Here is a 15,237-nt window from a genome sequence, read left to right as displayed (position 1 = left end):
CCCGCTGTGTTCCCCGCTGTGTACAAGCTGTGTCTCTCGCTGTGTCCCAGTGTGTCCCCGCTGTGTCCCGCTGTGTCCCCGCTGTGTCCCCCGCTGTGTCCTGCTCCGTCCCCGCTGTGTCCTGCTGTGTCCCCGCTGTCCCTCCGGTGTGTCCCTGCTGTTCCCTGCTATGTACCCCACTGTGTCCCGCTGTGTCCCGCTGTGTCCCGTTGTCTCCTCGCTGGGTCCCCCTCTATGTGCCCACTGTGTCCCCCTCTGTGTCCCGTTGTGTCCCTCTGTGGCCCCCACTGTGTCCCGCTGTGTCTCCGCTGTGTCCCCTCTGTGTCCCGCTTGTCCCTACTGTGACCCGCTGTGTCCCCGCAGTTTCCCCACTGTGTCCCGCTGTGTTCTGCTGTGTCCCATGGTGTCCTGTTTTGTCCCCCGCTGTGTCCCCCGCTGTGTCCTGCTCCGTCCCCGCTGTGTCCTGCTGTGTCCCCGCTGTCCCTCCGGTGTGTCCCTGCTGTTCCCTGCTATGTACCCCACTGTGTCCCGCTGTGTCCCGCTGTGTCCCGTTGTCTCCTCGCTGGGTCCCCCTCTATGTGCCCACTGTGTCCCCCTCTGTGTCCCGTTGTGTCCCTCTGTGGCCCCCACTGTGTCCCGCTGTGTCTCCGCTGTGTCCCCTCTGTGTCCCGCTGTGTCCCTACTGTGACCCGCTGTGTCCCCGCAGTTTCCCCACTGTGTCCCGCTGTGTTCTGCTGTGTCCCATGGTGTCCCGCTGTGTCCCCCACTGTGTCCCCCTCTTTCCCCCGCTGTGATTCCCGCTTTGTCACCGCTGTGTCCCGCTGTGTCCCCCACTGTGTCCCGCTGTGTCCTGCTTTGTCCCTTCTGTGTCCTACTGTGTCCCGTTGTATTCCGGCTGTGTTCTGCTGTGTCCCGCTGTGTCCCCGCTGTGTCCCGCTGTGTCCCCGCTGTGTCCTCCTGTGTTCCTGCTCTGTCCCCGCTGTGTCGCCCGCTGAGTCCCCGCTGTGTCCCCGCTGTGGCCCGCTGTTTCCTCCCTTTGTCCCCCGCTGTGTCCCGCTCTATCCCCCGCTGTGATTCCTGCTTTGTCCCTGCTGTGTCCCCCTGTGTCCCACTGTGTCCCGCTGTGTGCCGTTGTGCCATCGCTGGGTCCCCCTCTATGTCCCCACTGTGTCCCCCGCTGTGTCCCGTTGTGTCCCGCTGGGGCCCCCGCTGTGTCCCGCTTTGTCTCCGCTGTGTCCCCGCTGTGTCCCCGCTGTGTCCCGCTGTGTCCTTGCTGTGTCTCGCTATGTCCCGCGCTGTGTCCCGTTGTGTCCCCGCTATGTCTCCTGCTGTATCCCGCTGTGTCCAGCTGTGTCCCCCTGTGTCCCACTGTGTCTGCTGTGTCTTCGCTTTGTCCCCCGCTGTGTACCGCTGTGTCCTGGCTCTGTCCCCAGCTGTGTCCCGCTATGTCCCCGCTGTGTCACCTGCTGTGTCCGGTTGTGTCCCCAGCTGTGTCCCTCTGTGTCCCCGCAGTGTCCCCGCTGTGTCCCTCTGTGTTCCGTGGTGTCCCGCTTTGTCACCCGCTGTATCCACCCCTGAGTCTCCGTTTTTTCCCCGCTGTGTCCCGCTTTGTTTTCCCTGAGTCCCCTGCTGTGTCCCGCTCTGTCCCCCACTGTGTCCCCCCCTTTGTCCCTGCTGTGTCCCGCTGTGTTCCCTGCTATGTCCCCTTGTCTCCCCAGCTGTTTTCCCTGCTGTGTCCCGCTGTGTCCCGCTGTGTTCTTGCTGTGTCTCACGCTGTGTCCCGCTCTGTCCCCGCTGTGTCTCGCTGTGTACCGCTGTGTCCCCACTGTGTCCCACTATGTCCCCGCTGTGTCCCGATGTTGTCCCGCTGTGGTCCCGCTGTGTCCCCTGCTGTGTCCCCCGCTGTGTCCCTGCTGTGTCCCCCGCTGTATCTCTCGCTGTGTCCCGCTGTGTCCCCGCTGTGTCCCGCTGTGTCCCGCTGTGTCCCTGCTCTGTCCCACGCTGTGTCCCGCTGTGTCCATGCTGTGTCTTCCTGTGTCCCCCGTTGTGTCCCGCTGTGTCACGCTGTGTCCCCCGCTGTGTCCCTGCTGTGTCTCCGCTGTGTCCCGCTATGTCCCGCTGTGTCCCGCTGTGTCGCCGCTGTGTCCCGCTGTGTCCCGCTCAGTCCCCGCTTTGTCCCGCTGTGTCCCGCTGTGTCCCCCCCTCTGTCCCCCGCTGTGTTCGGCTGTGTCCCGCTGTGTCCCGCTGTGTCCCTCAATTTGTCTCGCTGTGTCTACGCAGTGTCCCCTCTGTGTCCCGCTGTGTCCCACTTTGTCCCGTGGTATCCTGCTTTGTCCCCCACTGTGTCTCCCGCTGAGTCCCCTCTGTGTCCCCGCTGTGTCCCGCTGTATCCTCGCTGTGTCCCCCGCTCTCTCCCACTTTGTCCCCCGCTGTGTCCTGCTGTGTCCCGCTGTGTCCTCACTGTGTCCCCCGCTGTGTCCCGCTGTGACCCGGCTGTGTCCCGCTGTGTCCCAGCTGTGTCCCCGCTGTGTCCCAGCTATGTCGCACTGTGTCCTGCTGTGTCCCCCGCTGTGTCCCGCTGTGTCCCGCTTTGTCCCCCACTTTGTCCCGCTGTGTCCCCGGGGTGTCCCGCAGTGTCCATCTGTGTCCCCGCTGTGTCCCGCTGTGTCCCCGGCTGTGTCCTGCTCCGTCCCCGCTGTGTCCTGCTGTGTCCCCGTTGTCCCCCGGTGTGTCCCTGCTGTTCCCTGCTATGTACCCCACTGTGTCCCGCTGTGTCCCGCTGTGTCCCGTTGTCTCCTCGCTGGTTCCCCCTCTATGTGCCCACTGTGTCCCTCTCTGTGTCCCGTTGTGTCCCGCTGTGTCCCCCGTTGTTTCCCGCTGTGTCCTGGCTCTGTACCCAGCTGTGTCCCGCTGTGTCGCCGCTGTGTCCCCGGCTGTGTCCCCCGCTGTCTCCCGCTTTGTCCCCCGCTGTGTCCCGCTGTTTCCCACTGTGTCCCCGCTGTGTCCCCGTTGTGTCCCGCTTTGTCCCCGCTGTGTCACCTGCTGTGTCCCGTTGTGTACCCAGCTTTGTCCTGCTGTATCCCCGCAGTGCCCCCCTGGGTCCCGCTTTGTCCCGTGGTGTCCCGCTTCGTCCACCGCTGTATCCACCGCTAAGTCCATGCTGTGTCCCGCTGTGTCCCGCTGTGTTCCCCTTGGTGTCCCGTTGTGTCCCTCTGTGTCCTCCCTGTATCCCCCACTGTGTCCCGCTGTGTCCCCAGCTGTGTCCCTTGCTGTGTCCCGCTGTGTCCCGCTATGTCCCACTGTGTGCCCCGCTCTGTCCCGCTGTGTCCCCGCTCTGTCCCGCTGTGTCCCGCTGTGTTACCCGCTGTGTACAAGCTCTGTCTCTCGCTGTGTCCCGCTGTGTCCCCACTGTGTCCCGCTGTGTCCCCGCTGTGTCCTGCTCTGTCCCCACTGTGTCCTGCTGTGTCTCCGCTGTCCCCCGGTGTGTCCCTGCTGTTCCCTGCTATGTACCCCACTGTGTCGCGCTGTGTCCCGCTGTGTCCCGTTGTCTCCTAGCTGGGTCACCTTCTATGTGCCCACTGTGTCCCCCTCTGTGTCCCGTTGTGTCCCGCTGTGGCCCCCGCTGTGTCCCGCTGTGTCTCCGCTGTGTCCCAGCTGTGTCCCGTTGTATCCCTACTGTGTCCCGCTGTGTCCCCGCTGTTTCCCCACTGTGTCCCGCTGTGTTCTGCTGTGTCCCATGGTGTCCTGCTTTGTCCCCCGCTGTGTCCACCGCTGAGTCCCCGCTGTGTCCCGCTGTGTCCCCCACTGTGCCCCTCTATTTCCCCCGCTGTGATTCCCACTTTGTCACCGCTGTGTCCCGCTGTGTCCCGCTGTGTCCCCCACTGTGTCCCGCTGTTTCCCGCTGTGTCCTGCTTTGTCCCTTCTGTGTCCTACTGTGTCCCGTTGTATTACCGCTGTGTCCCCCGCTGTGTCTCTCGCTGTGTCCCGCTGTGTCCCCGCTGTGTCCCGCTGTGTCCTGCTGTGTCCCTGCTCTGTCCCACGCTGTGTCCCGCTGTGTCCATGCTGTGTCTTGCTGTGTCCCCCGCTGTGTCCCGCTGTGTCACGCTGTGTCCCCCGCTGTGTCCCTGCTGTGTCCCCGCTGTGTCCCGCTGTGTCCCACTGTGTCCCCACTGTGTCCCACTGTGTCCCGCTCAGTCCCCGCTGTGTCCCGCTGTGTCCCGCTTTGTCCCCGCTGTGTCCCGCTGTGTCCCCCGTTCTGTCCCCGGCTGTGTCTGGCTGTGTCTCCTGCTGTGTCCCGCTTTGTCCCGCTGTGTCCCTCGATTTGTCCCGCTGTGTCAACGCAGTGTCCCCTCTGTGTCCCGCTGTGTCCCACTTTGTCCCGTGGTGTCCTGCTTTGTCCCCCACTGTGTCTCCCGCTGAGCCCCTCTGTGTCCCCGCTGTGTCCCGCTGTATCCTCGCTGTGTCCCCCGCTCTCTCCCGCTTTGTCCCCCGCTGTGTCCTGCTGTGTCCCGCCGTGTCCTCACTGTGTCCCCCGCTGTGTCCCGCTGTGACCCGGCTGTGTCCCGCTGTGTCCCAGCTGTGTCTGCGCTTTGTCCCTCACTGTGTCCTGCTGTGTCCCCCGCTGTGTACCGCTGTGTCCCGCTGTGTCCCCCACTGTGTCCCACTGTGTCCCCGGGTGTCCCGCAGTGTCCCTCTGTGTCCCCGCTGTGTCCCGCTGTGTCCCCGCTGTGACCCGATGTGTCCCGTTGTGTCCCCCGCTGTGTCCCGCTGTGTCCCGCTGTGTCCTCGCTGTTTCCTACGCTGTGTCTCGCGGTGTCCCCCACTGTGTCCCCTCGGTGTCCCGCTGTGTCCTCGCTGTGTCCCGCTGTGTCCCACTGTGTTCTCGCTGTGTCCCCTGCTGTGTCCCGCTGTGTCCCGCTGTGTTCCCCGCTGTGTAGCGCTGTGTACCCCGCTGTGTCCCGCTGTGTCCTCGCTGTGTCCCCCGCTGTGTCCCCCGCTGTGTCCCCCGCTGTGTCCCCGCTGTGTCTCTGCTGTGTCCCGCTGTGTCCTGCTGTGTCCACGATGTGTCACACTGTGTCCTGCTGTGTCTCCGCTGTTTCCCTTTGTATACCCAGCTGTGTACCCCGCTGTGTTCCGCTGTGTCCTCGCTGTGTTTCCCGCTGTGTAGCGCTGTGTCCCCCGGTGTGTCCCGCTGTGTCCTTCTGTGTCATGCTGTGTCCCCGATGTGTCACACAGTGTCCCGCTGTGTGCACGCTGTGTCACGGCTCTGTCACGCTGTATACCACGCTGTGTCCAGCTGAGTCCCCGGTGTGTCCCGCTGGTTCCCCAGCTGTGTCCCCGATGTGTTCCGTTGTGTTCAACTATGAGTCCTTCTGTGTCCCGCTGGGTCCCCCGCTGTGTCCCTATGTGTCCCCACAGTGTCCGCACTGTGTTCCGCTGTGTTTTGCTGTGTCCCGTGGTGTCCTGCTTTGTCCCTCGCTATGTCCACCGCTGAGTACCCGCTGTGTCCCCGCTGTGTCCGCTCTGTCCCCCGCTGTGTCCCGCTGTGTCCCGCTGTGGCCCGCTGTGTCCCACTCTGTCTCCCGGTGTGTCCCCATCTGTGTACAGCGCTGTGTCCCGCTGTGTCCCCGCTGTGTCCAGCTGTGTCACGCTGGGTCCCGCTGGGTCCCACGCTTTGTACCGCTGTGTCCTGCTGTGTCCTGCTGTGTCCTGCTGTGACCCAGCTGTGTCCCAGTGTGTCCCAGCTCTGTCCCCGCTCTGTCCACCCCTGTGTCCTGCTGTGCTCCCTGCTGTGTCCTCGCTGTGTCTCTCGCTGTGTACCGCTGTGTCCCCGCTGTGTCCTGCTATGTCCCGCTGTGTCCCCCGCTGTGTCCCGCTGTGTCTCCCGATTTGTCCCGCTGGGTCCACGCAGTGTCCCCTCTGTGTCCCGCTGTGTCCCACTGTGTCCCGCTGTGTCACTGCTGTGTCCCCGGTGTGTCCCACTGTGTCCCGCTGAGTCCCCGCTGTGTCCCCGCTGTTTACTGCTCTGTCACCCGCTGTGTCTCCTGCTTTGTCCCCACTGTGTCCCACTGTGTCCCGCTGTGTCCCGCTGTGTCCCACTCTGTGTCCCGTTGTGTCCCCAGTTGTGTACACCGCTGTGTCCCGCTGTGTCTCCGCTGTATCTCCGCTGTGTCCTGCTGGTTCTGCTGTGTCCACGATGTGTCACACAGTTTCCTGCTGTGTCTCCGCTGTTTCCCTTTGTATCCCCAACTGTGTACCCCGCTGTGTCCCGCTGTGTCCTCGCTGTGTTTCCCGCTGTGTATTGCTATGTCCCCCGCTGTGTCCCGCTGTGTCCCGCTGTGTCCCGCTATGTCCCCGATGTGTCACACAGTGTCCCGCTGTGTTCCCCCTGTGTCCCCGCTCTGTCACGCTGTATACCACGCTGTGTCAAGCTGAATCCCCGCTGTGTCCCGCTGTGTCACCACAGTGTCCCCACTGTGTTCCGCTCTGTTTTGCTGTGTCCCGTGGTGTCCTGCTTTGTCCCCTGCTATGTCCCCCGCTGAGTCCCCGCTGTGTCCCGGTCTGTCCCCCACTGTGTCTCCCGCTTTGTCCCCACTGTTTCCCGTTGTGTCCCCAGCTGTGTACACCGCTGTGTCCCGCTGTGTCCCCGCTGTGTCCCGCTGTGTCCCCACAGTGTCCCCACTTTGTTCTGCTGTGTTTTGCTGTGTCCCGTGGTGTCCTGCTTTGTCCCCTGCTATGTCCCCCGCTGAGTCCCCCCTGTGTCCCCGCTGTGTCCCGTTCTGTCCCCCGCTGTGTCTCCTGCTTTGTCCCCACTGTGTCCTGTTGTTTCCCCAGCTGTGTACACCGCTGTGTCCCCGCTGTGTCCCGCTGTGTCCGGCTGTGTCCCACGCTTTGTCCCGCTGTGTCCTGCTGTGTCCCGCTGTGTCCCCAGCTGTGTCCTGCTGTGACCCAGCTGTGTCCTGCTGTGTCCCAGCTTTGTCCCCGCTCTGTCCCCCGCTGTGTCCCGCTGTGCTCCCCGCTGTGTCCCCGCTGTCTCTCGCTGTGTACCGCTGTGTCCCCGCTGTGTCCCGCTATGTCCCGCTTTGTCCCCTCTGTGTCTCTCGCTGTGTCCCACTGTGTCCCCGCTGTGTCCCACTGTGTCCCGCTGTGTCCCTGCTGTTTCCCCGCTGTGTCCCACTGTGTCCGGCTGAGTCCTCGCTGTGTCCCCGCTGTGTTCCGCTCTATCCCCCACTGTGTCTCCCACTTTGTCCCCACTGTGTCCCGCTGTGTCCCGCTGTGTCCCACTGTGTCCCACTGTGTCCGGCTGAGTCCTCGCTGTGTCCCCGCTGTGTCCCGCTATGTCCTGCTTTGTCCCCCTCTGTGTCTCTTGCTGTGTCCCACTGTGTCCCCGCTGTGTCCCACTGTGTCCCGCTGTGTCCCTGCTGTTTCCCCGCTGTGTCGCACTGTGTCTGGCTGAGTCCTCGCTGTGTCTCCGCTGTGTCCCGCTCTGTCCCACGCTGTGTCTCCCGCTTTGTCCCCACTGTGTCCCGCTGTGTCCTGCTGTGTCCCACTGTGTCCCACCCTGTGTCCCGTTGTGTCCCCAGTTGTGTACACCGCTGTGTCCTGCTGTGTTTCTGCTGTATCTCCGCTGTGTCCGCCTTGTCCTGCTGTGTCCACGATGTCTCACACAGTGTCCCACTGTGTCCCCCCTGTGTCCCCGCTCTGTAACGCTGTATACCACGCTGTGTCCAGCTGAGTCCCCACTGTGTCCCGCTGTGTCCCCCGCTGTGTTCTGTTGTGTTCACCGATGAGTCCCGCTGTGTCCCGCTGTGTCCCCCGCTGTGACCCGCTGTGTCCCCACAGTGTCCCCACTGTGTTCCGCTGGGTTCCGCTGTGTCCCGTGGTGTCCTGCTTTCTCCCCTGCTATGTCCCCCGCTGAGTCCCCGCTGTGTCCCCGCTGTGTCCCGCTCTGTCCCCCGTTGTGTCTCCCGCTTTGTCCCCACTGTGTCCCGCTGTGTCCCAAGCTGTGTATACAGCTTTGTCCCGCTGTGTCCCCGCTGTGTCCCGCTGTGTCCTCGCTGTGTCCCCCGCTGTGTCCCCCGCTGTGTCCCCGCTGTGTCTCCGCTGTGTCCCGCTGTGTCCTGCTGTGTCCACGATGTGTCACGCAGTGTCCTGCTGTGTCTCCGCTGTTTCCCTTTGTGTCCGCAGCTGTGTACCCCGCTGTGTTCCGCTGTGTCCTCGCTGTGTTTCACGCTGTGTAGTGCTGTGTCCCCCGGTGTGTCCCGCTGTGTCCTTCTGTGTCATGCTGTGTCCCCGATGTGTCACACAGTGTCCCGCTATGTGCACGCTGTGTGCCCGCTCTGTCACGCAGTATACCACGCTGTGTCCAGCTGAGTCCCCGCTGTGTCCCGCTGTGTCCCCAGCTGTGTCCCCCGGTGTGTTCCGTTGTGTTCACCGATGAGTCCCGCTGTGTCCCGCTGGGTCCCCCGCTGTGTCGCGCTGTGTCCCCACAGTGTCCCCACTGTGTTCCGCTGTGTTATGCTGTGTCCCGTGGTGTCCTGCTTTGTCCCCCGCTATGTCCTCCGCTGAGTACCGGCTGTGTCCCCGCTGTGTCTGCTCTGTCCCCCGCTGTGTCTCCCGCTTTGTCCCCACTGTTTCCCGCTGTGGCCCGCTGTGTCCCACTTGTCCCCGCTGTGTCCCGATAAGGTTCCGCTGTGTGCCCGCTGTGTCCCCTGCTGTGTCCTCCGCTGTGTCCCCGCTGTGTACCCCGCTGTATCTCTCGCTGTGTCCCGCTGTGTCCCCGCTGTGTACCGCTGTGTCCCGCTGTGTCCCTGCTCTGTCCCACGCTGTGTCCCGCTGTGTCCATGCTGTGTCTTGCTGTGTCCCCCGCTGTGTCCCGCTGTGTCCCGCTGTGTCCCCCGCTGTGTCCCTGCTGTGTCCCCGCTGTGTCCCGCTGTGTCCCGCTGTGTCCCGCTGTGTCCCCGCTGTGTCCCGCTGTGTCTTGCTCAGTCCCTGCTGTGTCCCGCTGTGTCCCGCTTTGTCCCCGCTGTGTCCCGCTGTGTCCCCCTCTCTGTCCGCCGCTGTGTCCGGCTGTGTCCCCTGCTGTTTCCCGCTGTGTCCCCCGATTTGTCCCGTTGTGTCAACGCAGTGTCCCCTATGTGTCCAGCTGTGTCCCACTTTGTCCCGTGGTGTCCTGCTTTGTCCCCCACTGTGTCTCCCGCTGAGTCCCATCTGTGTCCCCGCTGTGTCCCGCTGTATCCTCGCTGTGTCCCCCGCTCTCTCCCGCTTTGTCCCCCACTGTGTCCTGCTGTGTCCCGCTGTGTCCTCGCTGTGTCCCCCGCAGTATCCTGCTGTGACCCGGCTGTGTCCCGCTGTGTCCCAGCTGTGTCCGCGCTTTGTCCCCCACTGTGTCCCGCTGTGGTCCCCGCTGTTTTCCCGCTGTGTCCCAGCTATGTCGCACTGTGTCCTGCTGTGTACCCCGCTGTGTCCAGCTGTGTCCCCCACTGTGTACCCCTGTGTCCCCGCTGTGTCCTGCTGTGTCCCCGCTGTGTCCCACTGCGTCCCGCTGTGTCCCCGGGGTGTCCCGCAGTGTCCCTCTGTGTCCCCGCTGTGTCCCGCTGTGTCCCCGCTGTGACCCGCTGTGTCCCGCTGTGTCCTCGCTGTTTCCTACGCTGTGTCTTGCTGTGTCCCCCGCTGTGTCCCCTCGGTGTCCCGCTGTGTCCTCGCTGTGTTCCGCTGTCTCCCCCGCTGTGTCCCATTGTGTCCTCGCTGTGTTCCCCGCTATGTCCCGCTGTGTCCTCGCTGTGTCCCCCACTGTGTCCCCCGCTGTGTCCCCGCTGTGTCTCCGCTGTGTCCCGCTGTGTCCTGTTGTGTCCTCGATGTGTCACGCAGTGTCCTGCTGTGTCTCCGCTGTTTCCCTTTGTGTCCGCAGCTGTGTACCCCGCTGTGTTCCGCTGTGTCCTCGCTGTGTTTCACGCTGTGTAGTGCTGTGTCCCCCGGTGTGTCCCGCTGTGTCCTTCTGTGTCATGCTGTGTCCCCGATGTGTCACACAGTGTCCCGCTATGTGCACGCTGTGTGCCCGCTCTGTCACGCAGTATACCACGCTGTGTCCAGCTGAGTCCCCGCTGTGTCCCGCTGTGTCCCCAGCTGTGTCCCCCGGTGTGTTCCATTGTGTTCACCGATGAGTCCCGCTGTGTCCCGCTGGGTCCCCCGCTGTGTCGCGCTGTGTCCCCACAGTGTCCCCACTGTGTTCCGCTGTGTTATGCTGTGTCCCGTGGTGTCCTGCTTTGTCCCCCGCTATGTCCTCCGCTGAGTACCCGCTGTGTCCCCGCTGTGTCTGCTCTGTCCCCCGCTGTGTCTCCCACTTTGTCCCCACTGTTTCCCGCTGTGTCCCGCTGTGGCCCGCTGTGTCCCACATTTGTCCCGCTGTGTCCTGCTGTGTCCCGCTGTGTCCCCAGCTGTGTCCTGCTGTGACCCAGCTGTGTCCCGCTGTGTCCCAGGTCTGTCCCCGCTCTGTCCCCCGCTGTGTCCCGCTGTGTCCCCGATATGTCTCGCTGTGTCCAGCTGTGTCCCTGCTGTGTCCCCGCTGTGTCCCGCTGTGTATCGCGCTGTGTCCAGCTGTGTCCCTGCTGTGTCGCCGCTGTGTCCACCCTATGCCCCGCTGTGTCCCCAGCTGTGTACCCGCTGTGTCCCCGATGTGTCCCGCTGTGTCCCGTTGTGTTCCCGATGTCCCCAGCTGTGTCCCGCTGTGTATCGGGCTGTGTCCAGCTGTGTCCCTGTTGTGTCGCCGCTGTGTCCACCCTGTGTCCTGCTGTGTCCCCAGCTGTGTCCCCGCTGTGTTCCACGCTGTGTCCCACTGTATCTCTGCTGTGTCCCCACTGTGACCGGCTGTGTATCCCGCTGTGTCCAGCTGTGTCCCTGCTGTGTCCCCGCTGTGTCCCCCCATGTCCCGCTGTGTCCCCCGCTGTGTCCCCGCTGTGTCCCCAATATGTCCCGCTGTGCCCCATTCTGTCCCCGCTCTCCCCTGCTGTGTCCCAGCTGTGTCCCGCTGTGTCCCCTATGTGTCCCTCTGTGTCCCACTGTGCACTCGCTGTGTTCCCTGCTGCGTCCTGCTGTGTCCCCCGCTATGTCCTCCGCTGAGTACCCGCTGTGTCCCCGCTGTGTCTGCTCTGTCCCCCGCTGTGTCTCCCACTTTGTCCCCACTGTTTCCCGCTGTGTCCCGCTGTGGCCCGCTGTGTCCCACATTTGTCCCGCTGTGTCCTGCTGTGTCCCGCTGTGTCCCCAGCTGTGTCCTGCTGTGACCCAGCTGTGTCCCGCTGTGTCCCAGGTCTGTCCCCGCTCTGTCCCCCGCTGTGTCCCGCTGTGTCCCCGATATGTCTCGCTGTGTCCAGCTGTGTCCCTGCTGTGTCCCCGCTGTGTCCCGCTGTGTATCGCGCTGTGTCCAGCTGTGTCCCTGCTGTGTCGCCGCTGTGTCCACCCTATGCCCCGCTGTGTCCCCAGCTGTGTACCCGCTGTGTCCCCGATGTGTCCCGCTGTGTCCCGTTGTGTTCCCGATGTCCCCAGCTGTGTCCCGCTGTGTCTGCTCTGTCCCCCGCTGTGTCTCCCACTTTGTCCCCACTGTTTCCCGCTGTGTCCCGCTGTGGCCCGCTGTGTCCCACATTTGTCCCGCTGTGTCCTGCTGTGTCCCGCTGTGTCCCCAGCTGTGTCCTGCTGTGACCCAGCTGTGTCCCGCTGTGTCCCAGGTCTGTCCCCGCTCTGTCCCCCGCTGTGTCCCGCTGTGCTCCCCGCTGTGTCCCCGCTGTGTCTCTTGCTGTGTACCGCTGTGTCCCCGCTGTGTCCCGTTATGTCCCGCTGTGTCCCCGCTCTGGCCCTTCTGTGTCCTCCTGTGTCCCCGCTGTGTCCCGCTGTGTCCTGCTGTGTCCCCGCTGTGTCCCACTGTGTCCCCGCTGTGTCCCGATGTGGCCGCGCTGTGTCCCCGCTGTGTCCCCTGCTGTGTCCCCCGCGGTGTCCCCGCTGTGTCCCCCGCTGTTTCTCTCGCTGTGTCCCCGCTGTGTCGCGCTGTTTCCCGCTGTGTCCCTGCTGTGTCCCGCTGTGTCCCGCTGTGTCCCGCTGTGTCACTCTGTGTCCCGCTGTGTCCAGCTGTGTCCTCGCGGTGTCCCGCTGTGTCTCACTGTGTCCCGCTGTGTCCCACGCTTAGTCCCGCTGTGTGCTGCTGTGTCCCGTTGTGTCCCCCGCTGTGTCCTGCTGTGACCCCGCTGTGTCCCGCTGTGTCCCAGCTCTGTCCCCGCTCTGTCCCCAGCTGTGTCCCGCTGTGCTCCCCGCTGTGTTCCCGCTGTGTCTCTCGCTGTGTCCCGCTGTGTCCGGCTTTGTCCCGTTGTGTCCACGCTGTGTCCGTGCTGTGTCCCGCTGTGTCCCCGCTGTGTCCCCAAGTGTCCTGCTGTGTCCCTGCTGTGTCCCACTGTGTCCCTGCTGTGTCCCAATGTGGCCCCGCTGTGGCCCCGCTGTGTCCCCGCTGTGTCCCGCTCTGTCCCCCGCTGTGTCTCCCGCTTTGTCCCCACTGTGTCCCGCTGTGTCCCGCTGTGTCCCACTCTGTGTCCCGTTGTGTCCCCAGTTGTGAACACCGCTGTGTCCTGCTGTGTCCCCGCTGTGTCTCCGCTGTGTCCGGCTGTGTCCTGCTGTGTCCACGATGTGTAAGGCAGTTTCCTGCTGTGTCTCCGCTGTTTCCCTTTTTAACCTCAGCTGTGTACCCCACTGTTTCCCGCTGTGTCCTCGCTGTGTTTCCCGCTGTGTATCGCTATGTCCCCTGGTGTGTCCCGCTGTGTCCCGCTGTGTCCCGCTGTGTCCCCGATGTGTCACACAGTGTCCAGCTGTGTCCCCCCTGTGTCCCTGCTCTGTCACGCTGTATACCCCGCTGTGACCAGCTGAGTCCCCGCTGTGTCCTGCTGTGTCCCCCGCTGTGTCCTCCACTGTGTTCCGTTGTGTTCACCGATGAGTCCCGCTGTGTCCCGCTGTGTCACCCGCTGTGTCCCGCTGTGTCCCCACAGTGTCCCCACTGTGTTCCGCTGTGTTCCGCTCTGGCCCGTGGTGTCCTGCTTGTCCCCCACTATGTCCCCCGCTGAGTCCCCGCTGTGTCCCGCTCTGTCCCCCGCTGTGTCTCCCGCTTTGTCCCCACTGTGTCCCTCTGTGTCCCGCTGTTCCCCTGTGTCCCACTCTGTGTCCCGTTGTGTCCCCAGCTGTTTACACCGCTGTGTCCCGCTGTGTCCCCGCTGTGTCCTCCTGTGTCCCACTGTGTCCCCGGCTGTGTCCTGCTGTGACCCCGCTGTGTCCCGCTGTGTCCCAGCTCTGTCCCCGCACTGTCCTCCGCTGTGACCCGCTGTGCTCCCCGCTGTGTCCCGCTGTGTCTCTCGCTGTGTACCGCTGTGTCCCCGCTGTGTCTCGCTATGTCCTGCTGTGTCGCCGCTGTGTCCCCGCTATGTCCCGCTGTGTCCCTGCTGTGACCCGCTGTGTCCCGCTGTGTCCCCGCTATGTCCCACTGTGTCCCCGCTGTGTCCCGATGTGGCCGCGCTGTGTCCCCGCTGTGTCCCCTGCTGTGTCCCCCGCTGTGTCCCCACTGTGTCTGCCGCTGTGTCTCTCGCTGTGTCCCGCTGTTTCCCGCTGTGTCCCCGCTCTGTCCCACGCTGTGTCCATGCTGTGGCCTGCTGTGTGTCCCACTGTGTCCCGCTGTTTCCCTGCTGAGTCCCCGCTGTGTCCCGCTCTGTCCCGCTGTGTCATGCTGTGTCCCGCTGTGTCACTCTGTGTCCCTCTCTGTCCCTGCTGTGTCCTGCTGTGACCCGCTTTATCCCCGCTCTGTCCCCGCTATGTCTCGCTGTGTCCCCAGCTCTGTCCCCCGCTGTGTCTGGCTGTGTCCCCCGCTGTGTTCCGCTGTGTCCCGCTGTGTCCCCCAATTTGTCCCACTGTGTCCACGCAGTGTCCCCTCTGTGTCCCGCTGTGTCCCACTTTGTCCCGTGGTGTCCTGCTTTGTCCCCCACTGTGTCCCCAGCTGAGTCCCCTCTGTGTCCCCGCTGTGTCCCGCTGTATCCTCTCTGTGTCCCCTGCTCTCTCCCGCTTTGCCCCCCACTGTGTCCCGCTGTGTCCTCGCTGTGTACCCCACTATGTTCCGCTGTGACCCCGCTGTGTCCCGCTGTGTCCCAGCTGTGTCCGTGCTATGTCCCCAACTGTGTCCCGCTGTGCTCCCCGCTGTGTCCCCGATGTGTCCCCGCTGTGTCCCAGCTGTGTCGGGCTGTGTCCTGCTGTGTTCCCCGCTGTGTTCCGCTGTGTCCCGCTGTGTCCCGCTGTGTCCCGATGTGTCCTCGCTGTGTCCCCCGCTGTGTCCCGCTGTGACCCCGCTGTGTCCCGCTGTGTCCCAGCTGTGTCCGCGCTATGTCCCCCACTGTGTCCCGCTGTGCTCCCCACTGTGTCCCCGCTGTGTCCCAGCTATGTCGCGCTGTGTCCTGCTGTGTCCCCCGCTGTGTCCCGCTGTGTTGCGCTGTGTCCCCCACTGTGTCCCGCTGTGTCCCCGCTGTGTCCTGCTGTGTCCTGGCTGTGTCCCACTGTGTCCCGCTGTGTCCCCACTGTGTCCTGCTGTGTCCCTCTGTGTCCCCGCTGTGTCCCGCTTTGTCCCCGCTGTGACACGCTGTGTCCCGCTGTGTCCCCCGCTGTGTCCCGCTGTGTCCCGCTGTGTCCTCGCTGTTTCCCCCGCTGTGTCTCGCTGTGTCCCCCGCTGTGTCCCCTCGGTGTCCTGATGTGTCCTCGCTGTGTTCTGCTTTGTCCCACTGTGTTCTCACTGTGTGCCCCGCTGTGTCCCTCTGTGTCCTCGCTGTGTCCCGCTGTGTCCTTGCTGTGTCCCCCACTGTGTCCCCCGCTGTGGCCCCGCTGTGTCTCCGCTGTGGCCTCCTGTGTCCTGCTGTGTCCACGATGTGTCACGCAGTGTCCTGCTGTTTCTCCGCTTTTTCCCTTTGTGTCCCCAGTGTGTACCCCACTGTGTTCCGCTGTGTCCTCACTGTGTTTCCCGATGTGTAGCGCTGTGTTCCCCGGTGTGTCCCGCTGTATCCTGCTGTGTCCCCGATGTGTCACACAATGTCCCGCTGTGTCCCCGATGTGTCCCCGCTCTGTCACGCTGTATACCACGCTGTGTCCAGCTGAGTCCCTGCTGTGTCCCGCTGTGTCCCCTACTGTGTCCCACGCTGTGTTTCGTTGTGTTCACCGATGAGTCCCGCTGTG

General features: G+C 64.1%; 1 protein-coding gene across 1 annotated transcript in view; it reads left to right on the top strand.

The window, feature by feature from the left end:
- Positions 1-15,036, top strand: part of LOC138835478 (keratin-associated protein 10-9-like) — a 46,759-nt gene extending 31,723 nt beyond the window's left edge. The window contains exons 5-14 of the mRNA XM_070033985.1: positions 1,349-1,404; positions 1,513-1,564; positions 3,089-3,139; positions 6,617-6,672; positions 7,584-7,703; positions 8,309-8,414; positions 9,323-9,399; positions 10,032-10,137; positions 12,718-12,784; positions 14,985-15,036. Coding sequence (XP_069890086.1) covers positions 1,349-1,404; positions 1,513-1,564; positions 3,089-3,139; positions 6,617-6,672; positions 7,584-7,703; positions 8,309-8,414; positions 9,323-9,399; positions 10,032-10,137; positions 12,718-12,784; positions 14,985-15,036 — 743 coding nt within the window. The remainder of the gene's footprint in view (positions 1-1,348; positions 1,405-1,512; positions 1,565-3,088; positions 3,140-6,616; positions 6,673-7,583; positions 7,704-8,308; positions 8,415-9,322; positions 9,400-10,031; positions 10,138-12,717; positions 12,785-14,984) is intronic.
- Positions 15,037-15,237: the final 201 nt, after the last annotated feature.

Source organism: Dipodomys merriami, unplaced genomic scaffold (assembly GCF_024711535.1).
Source record: "Dipodomys merriami isolate MVZ:Mamm:240054 unplaced genomic scaffold, mDipMer1.0.p SCAF_24, whole genome shotgun sequence".
In the NCBI taxonomy this organism is placed as follows: domain Eukaryota; kingdom Metazoa; phylum Chordata; class Mammalia; order Rodentia; family Heteromyidae; genus Dipodomys; species Dipodomys merriami.
The sequence above is the reverse complement of the archived record's forward strand: the minus strand, read 5'-3'. Positions and strand labels throughout refer to the sequence as shown.